Here is a 16816-nt window from a genome sequence, read left to right on the forward strand (position 1 = left end):
GAAGATGTCTGGCCTTTTATAATGCTAAATATCTGCTACAGATCATTGACTGCAAAGCATTTATTGTGATTTAAGTGAAATTACTTTACACATATTATAATAAGTAGGTTAATTGGAGAAATGAGTAAATGATAGCACTTTAAAAATGAGACTAGTTAAAAAAAAACGTGTTAACACGTAAATTGCGTGTTAACACGTAAATAACGTGTTAACACGTACCAACGTGTTAACGCGTAAATTACGTGTTAACGCGTAAATTACGTGTTAACACGCAATTACGCGTTAACACGTTTGTTGCAGACGTTTTGGCCCCAACGGCCTTCCATAAAAAACGGTGAAACTTTATAGTTTATCGCCTGCACCTTTAAGATGACGGTGTACCTCGTGCTAGAATGACATCACCATGGCGGAAGCGCGTGCACCTTGCAACAGCCACAATCCTGAAAAAGAGAGGACAGGAAAGAAGTCATCCTTTATAACTTTCAACACGAGCAATTATTTTTAAACATCTTTTGATGAACCATCAGTGACTGGAGATTAACGCCGCTGATGTTGACTCTCTGGGGCAGTGACTGAAGTCCAGATCAGATGTTGACAGAAGAGTTCATTCACTGAGTGCTGGACTAAAGCTAATAGACGAGCTTTACTGACTGCAGACGGAGGAACAGAGACATGGCTCATTTTCATTTGCACTCTCTAGATGTCCAGAGCTTCCGAGAAAGGTCATGAGAATACTTCAGTGCGTTTATAAATCACGGATTTTAAAAATGGGCAATGTGTCGAATAAAGTCAGAAAAGTAACGCTTGTAGTCGACTAAAGGTCGTTTCTGGTTGTTGTTTACGAGGCGGTTCAGGAGGACCAGACACAGCTCAGGCTGAGCATTCATGGAGAATACTTTTATAAAGTGTTAGCTGTTGTGTTAGCCTCTGAAATGCCGTTGGTGGTTTCTACTGCACGGTGACGTTAGCGTTGGCGGACAAAGTTGGCCGTTTGAAGTACTGACGTGTCCTCTGGCTGAAGCTGGACGGACACGCCTGTCGCAGTTTCTGCCCCGCATCAACGCCACGTCAAAATGTCTAGAGCGGGACGACGGTTTAAAGCTTTGCATGCCAATAACGGACAGGCGCTGGCCGGATGCGACCCCCGGAGAGGGAGGCGCGTGCGCGTGCTGCTGCTGCTGCTGTGCCTGTGCGGCGCGCTGTCGCTGGCCATGATTTTGGCGCTGTACCTTTCAGCAGAGCCCAGCGGGTCACTACTACCCCATCCTGCAGATCTCATCAAGGACAGGGTGAGCATCAAGACATCTCAGACACCTACACGAATAATCTAAAAAGAAGAGGGTTTCAGTCTCATTGCAATGTGTGCTTATCGTCCCAATAAAATGCTTAATTATTTTAGTCACGAATTGTATTATTATTCCGTTATGTTTTTAACTTCATTCAGCACATTTCACCTAGCCCGCTTAATGTCCCCATCACCTCTGTTTGGAAACTCATGATTGACCAAAGACTAAAAGTTGAGAATTGTAATCATCAACATGCTTTACTTTAGTGTGTACTTTCAGTTTAATATTATTGTTATTATTGAATAAACTTTACATTTAAAAGGTGTTTATTGAAAATAAAACTGATATCGAATAAAACATTAATATTAAATGAAAACAAAAGCAACTTACTACAATTAACTTAGTAACTCTATTGACATTTTTTATATTTATTTTCCTCTTTCTGTTATTTTGCACTGTTGCGGTTTCCTATTTGTGTTATTACATATTTCAAATAAATACTAATTTGAAGTGTTTGGTAAACACAAACATGTAATACACACTGAAATACAAGTGTTTTTAATCATCTAATGTTGAATTTGGTTTACAAAAACAGAAATGGACTGAAATAAGTTAAATCTTATATATGAAATATTATTTCACACAAACTATAAAATCACATCAAAGAATGTAGGAGATATTTACACTCTGTATCAGGAAAAAAGCAAACGAGGATGGATTATATCATGCTTTAATATCACCCAAATAGCATAAAATAAGTAAACTGCATTAGGGATGCTCCGATCAGGATATTTGCAGCTGATACTCAGGCCCGGATTAAGAATTCAGAGGCCCCTGGACACAATGTCTTGTAGATCCCCTACCTGACCGCACCCCTATAGAAAAAAATAAGATTAATGTAATATTTTTCAAATAAAATTTAGCTAGAATGTATTTTTTAAATAAATGATTTACAGTACATATAGTACTAGTCTACAAAAATGTTAAATTTTACTTTGAAAAAAATACTAATAAAACTAGTAAAATTAATGAATTTTAATATACTTGTTAAAAAGTCACAGAAGCAGTACTTAAAATGTATATTTAAGGGTATTTTTAATATATAATTGTGCAAACTTATAATGCATATGATTTGGATATCACACCTCTCCAGTCCAGTTTTATGAATCTGAGTCTTCTATAATACACATACATTTTAATAATTCTTACTTGTCTTTCTTGTGATGAAGAGTAGGCAAAATTCAATCCAGGTTCCTGATCGATCTCGTCAAAACATGCAAGAAAACAAACAAAACACAAGTTGTCATGTGCTTTACGAGCTACGCCACTTATATGGCTGTTGATTGCGCTCTTTATTTATGTTGACTCTGTCAATCAAACGGTGATGGGCGGCAATCACTTAACAAGCTTATTCCAACAAGGTGCGCTATTTGCACTTAGCCTAAATAGACTCCAAAAGCGGCCTTTTCTCGCCTCGCAAGGACCCCAAGTGCACACAGACCCCTGGGCCTGTGCCCATAATGCCCATTGGTTAATCTGCCCCTGATTCCTTGTCATGGTGATCGGCCGATACAGAGTACCAATTCTAATGCTTCAAGCTTTATAATGCATTAAGCACATTTTCCCTCTAAGTATGAAACTTAGAAAAGATTTCGGCTTATCTAAGAGAATAATTTAAGGATGCTGCACATAATACCTTAAACACATCTCTTATAACCATTTAGATATGAACCTGTCACGGTCAGAAGCAGCTTTACAGAAAATAATTCATCCATTTATTTTACTTCAACTTAGTCCCTATTTATCAGGGGTCGCCATTGCGGAATGAACCGTCACAGAAAATAATATAACAGCGATATAAGAATTGGTATAAAAAATACAAACAAAGCTATTTGGGAACATTGCAAATGATGGAAGAAGAATTCAACATGTCTCAATCAAGAAAAAGTTTAGAGCATACATTTGATGCATAAGAACAGGGGTCTCAAACTCGCGGCCCTCAGTGCAATATTTTGTGGCCCGTGCCGACCGCTGTACACTGACAGAATCAGCGGAGCGGGGAGAGAGAGCGCTCCCCGCTCCGCTGATTCTATCCGTACATATCGGTCACTGGCATTCCCCGCCCGCCGTGTTGTCGCGCGCGTTCTGATCAGCTGTGTTGTCGCGCGCGTACTCAAGAGCGATGTTATCGCGCGCCTACTGAAGGGCGGGACCGAGGGTGTGTCGCGTCGCGGGGGCACTTTTGATCGTTTTGGAAGGGCACTTTCTATGCAAGACTAAAAAGGGCATGTGCTCTGCACAGGTTGAGCCCTTTGTGTGCACGTGCCTGCTAAAAAGGGCATGTGCTCTGCACAGGTTGAGCCCTATGTGTGCACATGCCTGCCCTGCATCTTATATCATAGGTAGATACAGACTGGTACAGACTGATGTGACTGGAGTGGGGTGGGGGTGTTTTATTTATTCATGTATACGCCTTTTTTTAGGTGAGGGAATGGAAGTTTTGAGTGAGTTCCCCCACTTTTTTCCCTAGGACTTCAATAAGTCAAAGTACAGGTCTAGACTTAATGATGATCATCTTCAAGCCATACTGAGGGTCTCAACTGCTTCCGCTCTAAAGCCAAATGTGGTTCAGATTTGTGAGAAGAAGCGCTGTCAAGTCTCTGGCAGCAAGAAGTAGGCAAAAGATGCCATGTTCAGAAGAACTGTTCATAATCTTCACTCAATGTTCTCTTAATGTTCAGGACACTTCATGTTCAGAAGAAATAATTAAAACTTTTAATAATGACATTTGAGGACTTTTTTTGTGAAATCCCTTATGCGGCCCAGCCTCACCCAGACTTTGCCTCCTGCGGCCCCCAGGTAAATTGAGTTTGAGACCCCTGCATAAGAAGTTAAAATGCACACCTATAAATTTATTATTACCTTACTAAAAGGAAATAGGCCTATAAACTTCTACACTTCCAGGAGAGGTCATAAGGCAGGATGAGACTCTGGAAAGGGGCGATCGCTCCTCTCGCCTCACAGCAACTCAAATCACTGGAAATACAATGGCTGCACCTGCACCAATAGACTGTATAAACAGATTGCACCACATATATTTTAGTTGTGATGTAAGCTCATAGATCGCTTACTCCTACACACATTATTTACCTCCTGTTGTGGCTGCTGTGGGCTATGTATAATAGACGAGAATGCCTGTGCATATTCCTCTGCTTTTAAACTCCTAAACCAGGGATGCCCAACCCTGTTCCTGGAGATCAACCTTCCTGCTGAGTTTAGCTCCTACCCTGATCAAACACACCTGAACCAATTAATTAGGACCTGAATACCACTTGATGATTACAGGCAGGTGTGTTTCATATGGGTTTTCAGAGGGCCGGACATTCTTTTAAACCATAATAAATATGTTCATATTTTCACCTCTGTCTTTTTCAATCTGCAGCTCTCTCATAAGCCAAATAAATACTCTGTGGCACAAGCCAAGAAGCTGGCAGGACAGGTGGATGGGCATCGGCTTTGGGAGACTCACTTGCGGCCCCTGCTAATTGAACGAGTGCCTGGGACAACAGGCAGTCAGATCATACGGCAGGTAATGAATCTGGTTTTTCACTGCTACTTTCTAAACATCTTCAGTCTTAGCGTAAATGAACATTGTTTTCCTGTATTACGCTATACAGCTATGGAAAAAAAAAAACAATTGAAAATTTTCTCAGGATTTCCTGTATTTATTAGGTTTGGGTTTTTGAGAATGTTTAATTATTCCTGCAAATATTGCTTTCTTAACTTTAAGTTATTGTTATTGTGCTGTTTAAAAATTAATATAAATATTTAATGACGCTTGTTTTGTTCTTTTATTGACAGTGTTTTTGTTTTAAATTTGTAAGAAATCTCACAAGTCCTTTACGGAATATAATAAACAGAAATAGGTACCATGTTTATATTATTAATTAGACAAAACAATACCAATGTTTAAACTTCAGAACTCTTCAGTATTCAATAATCAATACTTGGTTGAATAACTTGTGTGTTTCAATAAAAAGAGAATCATCACGTGAAAATGTTCGATTTTCTGAAAATAAAATCTTAATGTAAAATGGAAGTTGCTGCAGACTTTAATTACAGTATGATAAGGTATTTCCAGAAAAATCAATATTAAGGTTTTTATTTTTGCACGTCTTTCACTAGCAGCAAACTAACTTTCGGAAGGGTGTGGCTAAGCATATTTCATCCAGGTCATCAAACTGACGTCATCTATAAGCACTGCTTTTCCAGAGCAGAAGCAAGTGGTCCGATTATGAATAAAGATTACCAAGATTTTTTTTTTTCTCCAGTGGATTAACTTGCAGGGATTAAGAGTTCATTTTAAGACTGACAATCTTAATGAAAAGGCTATAACTTTGTTTAAAATTCTAAATGGTAGCATAAATAAACATTCTTTTTATTCTGTCAAAACCACCATAGCCTCGTTGCAAACCCAGCACCATGGGAGTTAGGGCATTGTCTTACCGTGCACCCAAATTTGGAATGCTCTTCCCAGTTCCATCAAACATTAGGAATGCTGGTTCCTTAAACTGTTTTGAAAAGCTACTTAAAACTCATCTTTTTAGGGCTTTTTAAAATTTTTGATATTCTTACTGCTTTTTACTGTATTTTTTGTTGTTTTACCGTGCTTTTGTTGTTTTTTATTGTCTTGTAAGCACTTTGGATCTTAGAAAAGCACGTTATAAATAACATTTATTATTATTATTATTATTATTAGTCATATATCTCTTTATATGCAAATGAGATGCTGCTCTCCTGCCCCTCTCTGAGGTTGTTTTAACCTGCCAATTCATGCTTGAGGCACTAAACCAGCACACCACACACAGCGTTCAAACAAACCTTAAGCTTCGGCTTACTTTGTCTGAATGACTGACATGAAGAAGAGTTTGAAGCTATTTCCCCATTATCATGACAAAATGTGAAGTCACTTGGTCTCCACGCTCATAATCCTCGCATGTAATTGATCATTGCTTGACATTGCAGCCCACCATTATTAATGTAAAACATATTTAAACAAATGTCTGTACATATCAAAAGTGACCCTGTTGCATTTACCAAATGCTTAGCTGCAGTTTCTGTGGTTAGTGTGTGAAACCAACAACACCACGCCAAGCTCTGCGCATGAAGGATGTAAGAATGAACTCAAACTGACATTTGCTAACTGTAACCAAACATAACACGAATAAAATTTAAAGATGTACTTGTGTCTTTCAGACAAATTGTAGGTACAGCTACATCTAATTTTGATGCGAGTCCAGCTTTGTCAATCCAATCTCATAAAATAGTCTGGTGAAAAATGGGTTGGACACACAAACACCTTTTTGCCCACTATTTCTGGAGCATTCCTTTCTTATATAAAACTAATTAATTTAGACAATATTCAGTTCAATTAATCTTTATTTGTATAGCACTTTTACAATGTAGATTGTGTCAAAGCAGCTTAACATGGAAGTTCTAGAAAATTTAAAACTGTGCCAATCCAGTTTTCATAGTTAATGTTTAGTTTATTCATTCATTCATTTTCTTGTCGGCTTAGTCCCTTTATTAATCCGGGGTTGCCACAAAGGAATGAACCGCCAACTTATCCAGCAAGTTTTTACGCAGCGGATGCCCTTCCAGCCGCAACCAATTTATGGGAAACATCCACACACTCCACACACACTCATACACTACAGACAATTTAGCCTACCCAATTCACCTGTACTGCATGTCGTTGGACTGTGAGGGAAACTGGAGCACCCGGAGGAAACCCATGCGAACGCAGGGAGAACATGCAAACTCCACACAGAAACGCCAACTGAGCTGAGGCTCGAACCAGCGACCCAGCAACCTTCTTGCTGTGAGGCGACAGCATTACCTACTGCACCACTGCTTCGCCAATGTTCAGTTTAGTGTGGTTTCATTTTCACTGCTGAAAGGCCAGACACTGAAGAGCAAATCCATCGATGCGCAGCCATGCAAACCAAGCACGGTTGGTGAACGATAGTGAAAAAAAAAAACATCAAGAGGAACCAGGCTCAGTTGAGCATGACCATTTCTCCTCTGGCCAAACGTCCTGTGCAGAGCTTAAGTCTAGGTGCTGGAGAACACTGGACATCCATCGTGGAGAAACTGCATGTGTGTGTGAGTAGGTCACCAGCGTGTGTACAGGCTGGCCCTTCTGAATCAATGCAGAAACTTGTCTGTCACTGGGGTCTTTCAGGAGTCAGTCTCATGCTCTCCACTCCTCCATGACCGCCACAGCATCTGCTCAGATGCAGGATTACTGAGACCTCGGCATAATGACAAACTTCTCTAAGTAATCTCTAAGTGTTTCTGGCTCTGAATAATATAACTAACTCAACTCCGTAATATGTAACTAACTCGAAAGGCAATACTGTTAGCTGCTTTGCTATCTGTTTACAAATACATAGTCCATAGTTTGCTTGGAGGCAGGCACGTGAAAAAGTAGCTGATAATGTATAAACCAGTTTTTTTTATTTATATATGATTATTTCCTGAGCTGACAGACACAGCACAAACCCAAGAACACAAAACACCCATTAACACACACACACACAAAAAGTATCTTGTGTCACTGATGTAAATCATCAAGTCAGTCCAGAGAAACCAAGGTTTTTCAAGTAGTCTCTTACTTGTGAGTTTTTAATAGCCGTATATGCAGATTTGCAGTAGCTGACTACCAATATACATGCAGTCAATTTAACTAATCTTCTCCAACCTCTCTCAACCACAGCATATCTTGTCTCAGCTGCGATCGCTGTCAGCTGGATGGACGCTAGAGGAGAATGACTTTGTTTCATCCACCCCTAAGGGTGATGTGACCTTCACCAATCTGCTGGCAGTTCTGGACCCCTCGGCTCCTCGCAGGCTCCTCTTAGCATGTCACCACGACTCCAAGATCATTCCAGCAGACCCCAAGAACTCCAAGCGGGTGTTTGTGGGTGCCAGTGACTCAGCCGTACCCTGTGCCATGATCTTAGAGCTGGCCTCCGCTCTGGACAAACAGCTTAAAGCTCTCAAACAGCAGGTAAGCAACTCTTTCCACACAATCATCAGGAACAAGATTGTTTTCGGAAACATTTGAGGACATTCTGAAGAAGAATGAGCTGCATCTGCATATCTTTAAGTCAAATTAGGGACATTTTTTTAACCCTTTTTTTTTTCTTTTTTTTTTAAACGTCAGAGTGGGTGCAAACATTGGAACTTAATTTTCTTCAAACTTCTGGTCTCATTCACTTCCATTTTGTTCATGCATTCATTTTCCTTCAGCTTAGTCCCTTATTTATCAGGGGTTGCAGCGGATGCCCTTCCAGCACAACCCAGTACTGGGAAAAAATCCACACACTCCCTCATTTACAATTTAGTTAATCCAGTTCACCTGTACCGCATATATTTGGACTGTGGGGAAAGCCGGAGCACCTGGAGGAAACCCAAACAGGGAGAACATGCAGACTCCACACAGAAAAGCCAACTTGCCCAGGGGGACTTAACCTAAAAACCAACAGCGATGTTACAGTCCAACTTTTGTTTTAACATAACTTAATTCTTTCATGAGTTATTTACAAGTTTCTGACCACTTATAAAAGGTGTTGCTCACAGTTTGTGAAGAGTGGGAAAAGAGGCTTGCGTTGACAATCCAACACAATGGGCAGCACATTGAAAACATTTTAGAAATGGTCAGAAACTTGTAAATAACTCATGAAAGAATAAAGTTGCATTAACACCATTGTTTTTCTTGTGAAATTCCCAATAAGTTTGATGTGACAAATGACCCTCTTCCTATTGAAAAAACTAAAGTTGGATCCAAGATGGCCGACTTCAAAATGTCCACCATGGTCACCACCCATCTTGAAAAGTTTGCCCCCTCACATATACTAATGTGCCACAAACAGGACGTTAATATCACCAACCATTCCCATTTTATTAAGGTGTATCCATATAAATGGCCCACCCTGTAGTTACTTTTTTAGGGAGTAACTCAATACTGTAAGGCCTTACTTTTAAAAGTAACTTTCCCCAACACTGCTAATAATTAAATAATTAACATTCAATGTTGGCACGTTCACCAGATTTTTCCTACCATGCACAATATACTGTCCAGCATTCACATCTGAAGAAAACAGAACACCGTAACAAAAACTCTTTGCTCACATGGACATGTATTTCATTTAAATGTGAAATGTTTAATGATTCTCCTTATTATAAATCACTGATTCTATTTACTATCCTGCAAAGATGTCTTGGATTATTAAGGTTAACGATGGATTGATTTGTTTTAATGGCAATCGATCATGGGAATGCATAGCAGTTGACATCCCTTTCCACAATTCATCACAGTTAATCCATTTGCGTTTCTCTGCAGAGGTCTGCGGTGACGCTGCAGCTGGTGTTTTTTGATGGAGAGGAGGCGTTTGAGGAATGGACAGACACGGACTCTCTCTATGGCTCTCGTCATCTGGCTGAACTGATGTCTCGTACTCCTCACCCTGCTGGATCCACCAAAAGTTCTCTTTTACAGGCAGTGGTGAGTATTCATGTGTGCTGGAATCAGTCGAAACCCCAAAATATAATACTTTTTTAATGTGTACATTAGTCTACATACAGTTGAATGCACTTCCACTGTGTGCTTCATTTGATGTTATGTGCACCAGATCGATTTATTTTTGTACAGTGTTGGCAGATTTTATTGCCTTAAATATATACATATCTTAATGCTCTTACACAAGAAGTCATCAACAAGGGTGTCAATTATGTTTTTTTTTGGTTTCCTCTTTTTTGGTAACATGTTCTTGTTTCATCCCCTCTAAGTCTTTTCAGACTGTGAAAAAACATATTGGTTCAGTGTTGACAACTTGTATTCAAACTAATTTCCTTTGTCCAAGCACACTTGGAAACACATTTATGAGCTGTAATCTGATATGCATTCTTAATGCTGCGTTCACACCAGACTCGGCACGCGCGTCAAGCGCGAGTGATTTCCATGTTAAGTCAATGCAAACGCGCGAATAGACATCCTGCGGTGCGATACGCGCGAATGGCGCGGCGCGAATGATGCAAATTTCGAGAATGGCGCGGGGTGAATTGAGCGTTTTGCGCGTTTGACGTGCTTAACGAGCGTTTTGCGCGAATCTCTCGATTTCCAAAATCTGAACTTCAGCGTACATTCGCGCTGCGTTAACCAATCAGAAGCTTGCTCTTGTGGGGGGCGTGATTGTGACGTAGAACCTGTTGTCGGTGTTCCGAGGGAAATCCTCCAGCCTTCACCGACAACAGTTCATCAAACTGGGCTTGGCTCAGTCAGAAGCACCACTGAAAGCCTCCGTCATCCAGGTTAAGTTTCTGGAGGAGTTTATGAGCTCACAGAGCTGGATGCACCTCTGAAAGAATGTAGTGGACTCAGACACGACCCTAAACGTATCGACGCTGTTTTTCAGTCTTCATAAAGCACATAAACACTGTTATTTTCTTCATAAAATCCATGTTAGCCATTTAGCTATGAAGCTAGAGTCTTCGGGCAGACAGAAGCCCTGCCAATCATGCGAATCCGCGTCTGTTCCAATGTGAATTTGACACGCGAATGAAGCGGGGTTTGACGTGCGTATGAAGCAAGTAAACTCAAATGTTCAAGCGGCTATTTACGCGCGAATAGCGCGATTTATCCGCGCGTTCCGCGTCTGGTGTGAACACAGCATAAGGCATTAAGATTTGCTTAAACACATTGATAGAAAAATCATATAATAGTAAGGCATCAGCTTTATATATAAATACATGATTGCAATGGCGATTTGAACATGAAATTATAAATATTTTAAAGAAATAATTATTTTATAGTTCTTCCATTACTGTTTCATTTGTTGTTGTTTTACTGTTTCAAGAGTTCACACTTAGCTGATGATTTATAAAAGCTTGTTTGGCATGCTGTCCCGGGAGAGAGCCCCGAGCTCAAGGACTCCTCGAGTCCGGGGCTTCCTCCCTTTTGGCAGAGCAAGAGGGGAGCCTGAGCTCGGTGTATCTCAGAACTCCCCTGCTGCGGTAGCTAAGGGAACACGAACACATGTTATGCATGTTGAATGTCTTTGGATGGTGGGAGGAAACCGGAGAACCCGGGGAAAACCCACGCGGACACGGGGAGAACATACAAACCCCTCACGGAAACACCAGGGGACACTGTGGGACCAGGGCTGGTAGTGTTCTTGCTGTGGGGCTCACAGTGCTAACCTCTGGGCCGCCGTGTCGCCCAGTCAGAGGTAAAGGAGGAGAAGAGGGGAGGAGGGGGGTTTCTTCCAAATGAAGATAAAATGGAATGAAAACTGGGGTTGTTTATAGTAGCTTAGGGCTCATATGATTGGAAGATACTGATTAGCAAATGCGAGACTGGCCGTGATAAATCATAAGCACGTGATCCTCTCGAAATTAGTTTATGAATAAACTTCACTTAATAGTTATTTTGCAGTAGCATGCACAGTGGTACCTTCATCACCTTTGTTACAAAACATACACATAAAATTTACTTGTTATTAGTAAGATTACAGTAATATGTACTTTTTTTTACTATAATAGTTACTATAAATTTAGAAACCTTTCATTTTCCAGGACCTGTTGGTTCTTTTGGACTTGCTGGGTGCCCCAGAACCACTGATTGTCAATCATTTTGATAATACAGCAAGGTGGTTTGACCGACTGATCGCTGCAGGTATGCATTTAAAAGAACTCTGATTCTCTTTTGTCTACAAACACTACAACTGTAGTGATCAAACCTTCTGTCTGACTTTCAGAGAAGAGACTCCACAAACAGGGCTTGCTGACGTCTCACCCATCAGAACAGAGTTACTTCAGGAAGGATTTTTATCTTGGTCCAGTGCAGGATGACCACATTCCATTCTTAAACAGAGGTGCGTAAACAATCATTGCACCTGTGTCACTTAAAAAAAAAAAAAGTTCAAATGTTCAGAATAATAAATCCTTGATGTAACTTAATATAATTTTGACACATTTCCACACGATATAATAATGTCATTAGCTTTCATTTAGTTAAGTAACTTAATTTAGGCTGCTGGAACTAAACTCATTTTGAACCAATGAGTTTAAATCTCTGTCGTTTGAATTGTCTTGTGAATTTCACGTGGATGCAGTTGACCCTTGAGCAAATGAATCAAAATGTCATTTAAACAACTAAAATGTTCTGTTAAATGATGTAGCTCAAACCTAAAAACAACTTTAGTAACATTTATTGTTTGTAACAAATGGGCAAAAAAAAAAAAAGACCTGGCATTAGCACAGTTTTTGGTCACTAAGTTTAAGCACCAATCTTTACAGATGTTAAAATGTTAAATTCAGCCAAAAATTACAGATTTGTTTAATTACTAATCCTTTTATTGTTCCAATCCCCCTAAGACCTGCGTTCATTTTCACAAATTGAGATCTTTTAGATGAAAACTGAGAGCTCCCTCATCCTCTATAAGCCCCTTTTACACAGTAATTCCCGAAATGACTTTACTGGTAAATTTAGATTAGATTAAATTCAACTTTATTGTCATTGCACATTTACAAGTACAATGCAACTAAATGCAGTTTAGGTCTAACCAGCAGTGCAATAGCAGCAAGTGCAGGATACAGGTATAAGTTATAAAGTGCAGTGATAAAAGAACTATGGTGATATTTACAGATGGATGTACTATCAACATTATATACAGGTTATATTAGCTATGAACAGAGATTTACAACAAATGAATATATGTAAATCTTTGTTCATAGCTAATACAATTCATAAATGCACTGTTCACATAGGTGAGGACGTTTCGGATTTTTTCTGAAAAAGACTATTAAAACATCGATTCCAAAATACCATTAAATTCTGACATCATTACCCAGAAATGACCTCTAAATGGCTGCGCTTGTATTTGATTAAATTACAAACTCTGTGGATGGATAAGTGTTGTGAACAACTTCGATGAAAACATGTAGAAAAACACTTTTGCATGTCGAAATGGACATAATATGTGTGTGTTGGCGCTCACCGGCTGCTTCAAGGGCACACGTGATAAGTCAAGCAACTGAAGGAAGCAGAGCTTGAAGGTAAACAAACAACGGCTTATCATAAGCATCTTATAGGTAATTATTTACACAGTTGGCATTAAGAAGGAACATTGAAACATGATCTGACTAACAACTAGCAGCTAAATGTGTCTGGAAAAATATTGAAAGGCTTTTATCTTCATAAACAGCACTGACGTGAATGTGTCTCAGTGTTCTGATTGGCTAAAGTAGATGTCTCATGTCAGTGTGTTCTAGACATGAACACAGTCTTTCCGGCAATCTTCCTTCTGCTTTCACACAGTGCAGGATTCCGGCATATTACCGGTAATCTTACAACTTCTCTTTTTGGAAAATAGCTGGAACGAATTTACTGGTAATTGCCGGTAATTTTCCAGAAAGGTCTGTATGCCATGATGATAGTAAATAATATTGCACTAGATATTTATCATGACACTTCTATACAGCTTAAAAGTGACATTTAAAGGCTGAACTAGGTTAATTAGGTTAACTAGGCAGGTTAGGGTAATTAGGCAAGTTATTGTATAACGATGGTTTGTTTTGTAGACTATTGAAAAAAAAAAAAAAGCTTTAAAGGGGCTAATAGTATTGACCCTAAAATGTTTTTTTTTTTAATTTTTATTTAAAAACTGTTTTTATTCTTTTTGAAACAAAGCAAGTAAAACTTTCTCCAGAAGAACAAAACATTATCAGACATAATGTGAAAATGTCCTTGCTCTGTTAAGTATCATTTGAGAAATATTTAAAAAGAAAAACAAATCAAAGGGGGTTTAATAATTCTGACTTCAATTGTATGTGCAAATCGTTGTTTCAGCACTAGGGGTCCATTCTTCGTACATGGATTACTCAGTTAGCTGGATTTGGTTATTGACGATTTGACATGATCCAGGATTGTTTTGTTCTTGGTGTTGTCATAGCAACAGTTCTGTTAGCTTAAACTTGCTCGGGAGCAGGCCTATTTCATATAAACAGGATTAGATCAGGTCATTCAAGCAAAGGTAATACTGTAAGAATGTCAGCATTCGGTACATACTTAAAGTCGTAGTTATAAACACTTAGGAAAATTGGAGAAAATAAAAATATAGTTATAGTAATGTAGTTTCAGTTTAAAGTTTAAAAATATAAAATAAAACTTCTAAACTGCACTGCAAAATAAAAGTACAAAGACTGTCACAGGGTGGTTCTCCCCAAGGGGTTCAAAGAGAACGTTTATTAATATGGACTTTTAAGAAAAAAAATGCGTACTATTTTAACGTACCAGCTTTAGAACAATTTGTGTATAATAATAGACATGCACAATATTCAACAGTTTTTTTTTTTTTAAAGGAATAATCATTTATGCAGTCATGCACGTGTTTTGACAGCTAATATGATGGTGAATTGATGCTTTGCAAAAGCTGCAGACACCTTTACCGATATTAAAATGCTTTTTATGATGCAAAATTAATGTATACAGCCAGTTATTCCTTACACCTTGCACAGATTAAGAAACTAGGCCTGGATGACTATAATAAAGAAAATCCGCTCTAAATGTAAAACCAAATAAATTGCTAAATACTCTTGACAGATGAAAGTGAGAAGCCTGCAGTCCAAAACAAAGGTGGAAAATTATTGCATATAATATTTAATACACCATTTACTACGAGTTGTATGTAATTTTGCTTCCATGGATAAATGAATATTAATCAGATGATGTCATCACGCTGCTGTGCAATCAGCCAATCATTGCATTGATCATGATTTCGAGGATAAATAGATCTGTCCTTCAAAACACACGCAGCAATCTCAGATCAGTTTATCCAGACATTTTAATATAATTTACAAACTTGTTTGAAGAACCAAATTAGCCAGAGATCAGTCATCAATCTTAGATCATTTAAGCAAGGTAAGAAGAACGTCTTTGATTTGAGAACTCTGTAAAAAACTCAGAATGCAGAAATTTCATGATACAAGTCCTTAAAACAGACAATGAGTCTATTTATTTTAATTTGAATAATACATCACAATATGTTGTAAAGCAAATGGATCTGACCAGATAAATTTGCTTCGTTTGTGCCCCCTTAACCAGGTGTCCCCGTGCTGCACTTGATCCCCACACCGTTCCCCGTGTTCTGGCACACACTGGATGATGTAGAGGAGAGGATGCACAGGCCCACAGTGGAAAACCTCACTAGAATCCTGGCCATCTTTGTGGCTGAGTACCTGAGCCTCTAAACACGCTGTAATGTTCATTCTACAGCAGACGTTTAGTCACATGACCACATGTTGAATGTAGCCACTGTAAATAATGATGATAATAATAGAGCCATACATCATAACTACCAAAGAGGCACACAGTGTAATGATGTGTTTATTTGGAGTGTGAATGGTACATGCTGATTACATTCATATATTTTTTCTGCTGAAAAGAGCCATATGTCATAATGGGACAAACACTCATGTTACGGCAGCTGTAAAAGGCCTAATCTCATCCTTAAAGAGACTGTTAGACCATCATTTTGTGCTTTGTTTGACTTCAGAGTCAAGTTGAAGTTTTCATTCAGTTCATTAATCATACTTTGTGAAGTATGTGCTGATAAACTACATTATAAATGCATTTGCATTGAAACTGCATTCAGGAAAGCCAGCGGTGCTGCACTTCACATGAAGGTCAGTACACGAGAGATTGAGAGATGCTTGTTTTAAGAATCTGTAAGAAGCATTACATGTGATTTAAGAGAAATAGAGCTGATTTTGTACATTACTTAGTCAATGAGCTGTTACCACTTTAAACCAAAAGATCAAGTGAAGGGTCTGATGGAGATTCCTAATAAACTTAAGGAAACACTGGAAATGAGCCTCTTGAATTTAATCGTTCTAGAAAACACACTGATAATTAGCCCTTTGTTAAATTACAGTGAATGAAACTGATTCACATTACAAAAGTAACGACATATCTTATGTATGTGTGGTCACAAAAACAATTTAAATGCTGGTGGCTTTTTATTTGCATGTTGTTTTTAATGTTTACTATTAACATGTTAACAATGTTATTATAAACTATTTTGTTCTTCAGTAGGTTATGGATAAATATGGTCATTTCTAATAGTTTATTAACTCCACTTTGGGAACCACTGATTTAGTAGATGCTTTTTTTCCAAAGCGACTTGCGATTGTGGAGACATTCAGCAATTCAACAAGAAAAGTCGATACACACAAGAAGGGCTAATTATACAAAGGAACTGTTAGTGCTCAGAGAATTAAGCACTAAAGTGTTTCTACAGGTGGTTTATCAAGCCCACTCACTGCAAATTTGATTAAAACAGATTACCGGAAAGATTGGAGAGAATGTGAAACTGTGATAATTGGGTAAATTAGCCATTAGTCATCAGGAAAATGTCTGTAGCTAAAAAAAGAACTTGCATGGATTTATTATTTACGGTCAATAAAAT

At 38.7% G+C, this 16816-nt stretch overlaps 1 protein-coding gene across 1 annotated transcript; it reads left to right on the forward strand.

Annotated features, from left to right (window-relative positions):
* Positions 1-407: 407 nt before the first annotated feature.
* Positions 408-16218, forward strand: qpctla (glutaminyl-peptide cyclotransferase-like a). The gene is given in 7 exon segments (NM_001044953.1): positions 408-1289; positions 4729-4875; positions 8065-8358; positions 9694-9855; positions 11925-12024; positions 12107-12223; positions 15454-16218. Coding segments are annotated over 7 exon segments (1182 nt in total). The 5' UTR covers positions 408-1073; the 3' UTR covers positions 15600-16218.
* Positions 16219-16816: the final 598 nt, after the last annotated feature.

Source organism: Danio rerio, chromosome 18 (genome assembly GCF_052040795.2).
Source record: "Danio rerio strain M-AB ecotype USA chromosome 18, GRCz13ab, whole genome shotgun sequence".
NCBI lineage: Eukaryota > Metazoa > Chordata > Actinopteri > Cypriniformes > Danionidae > Danio > Danio rerio.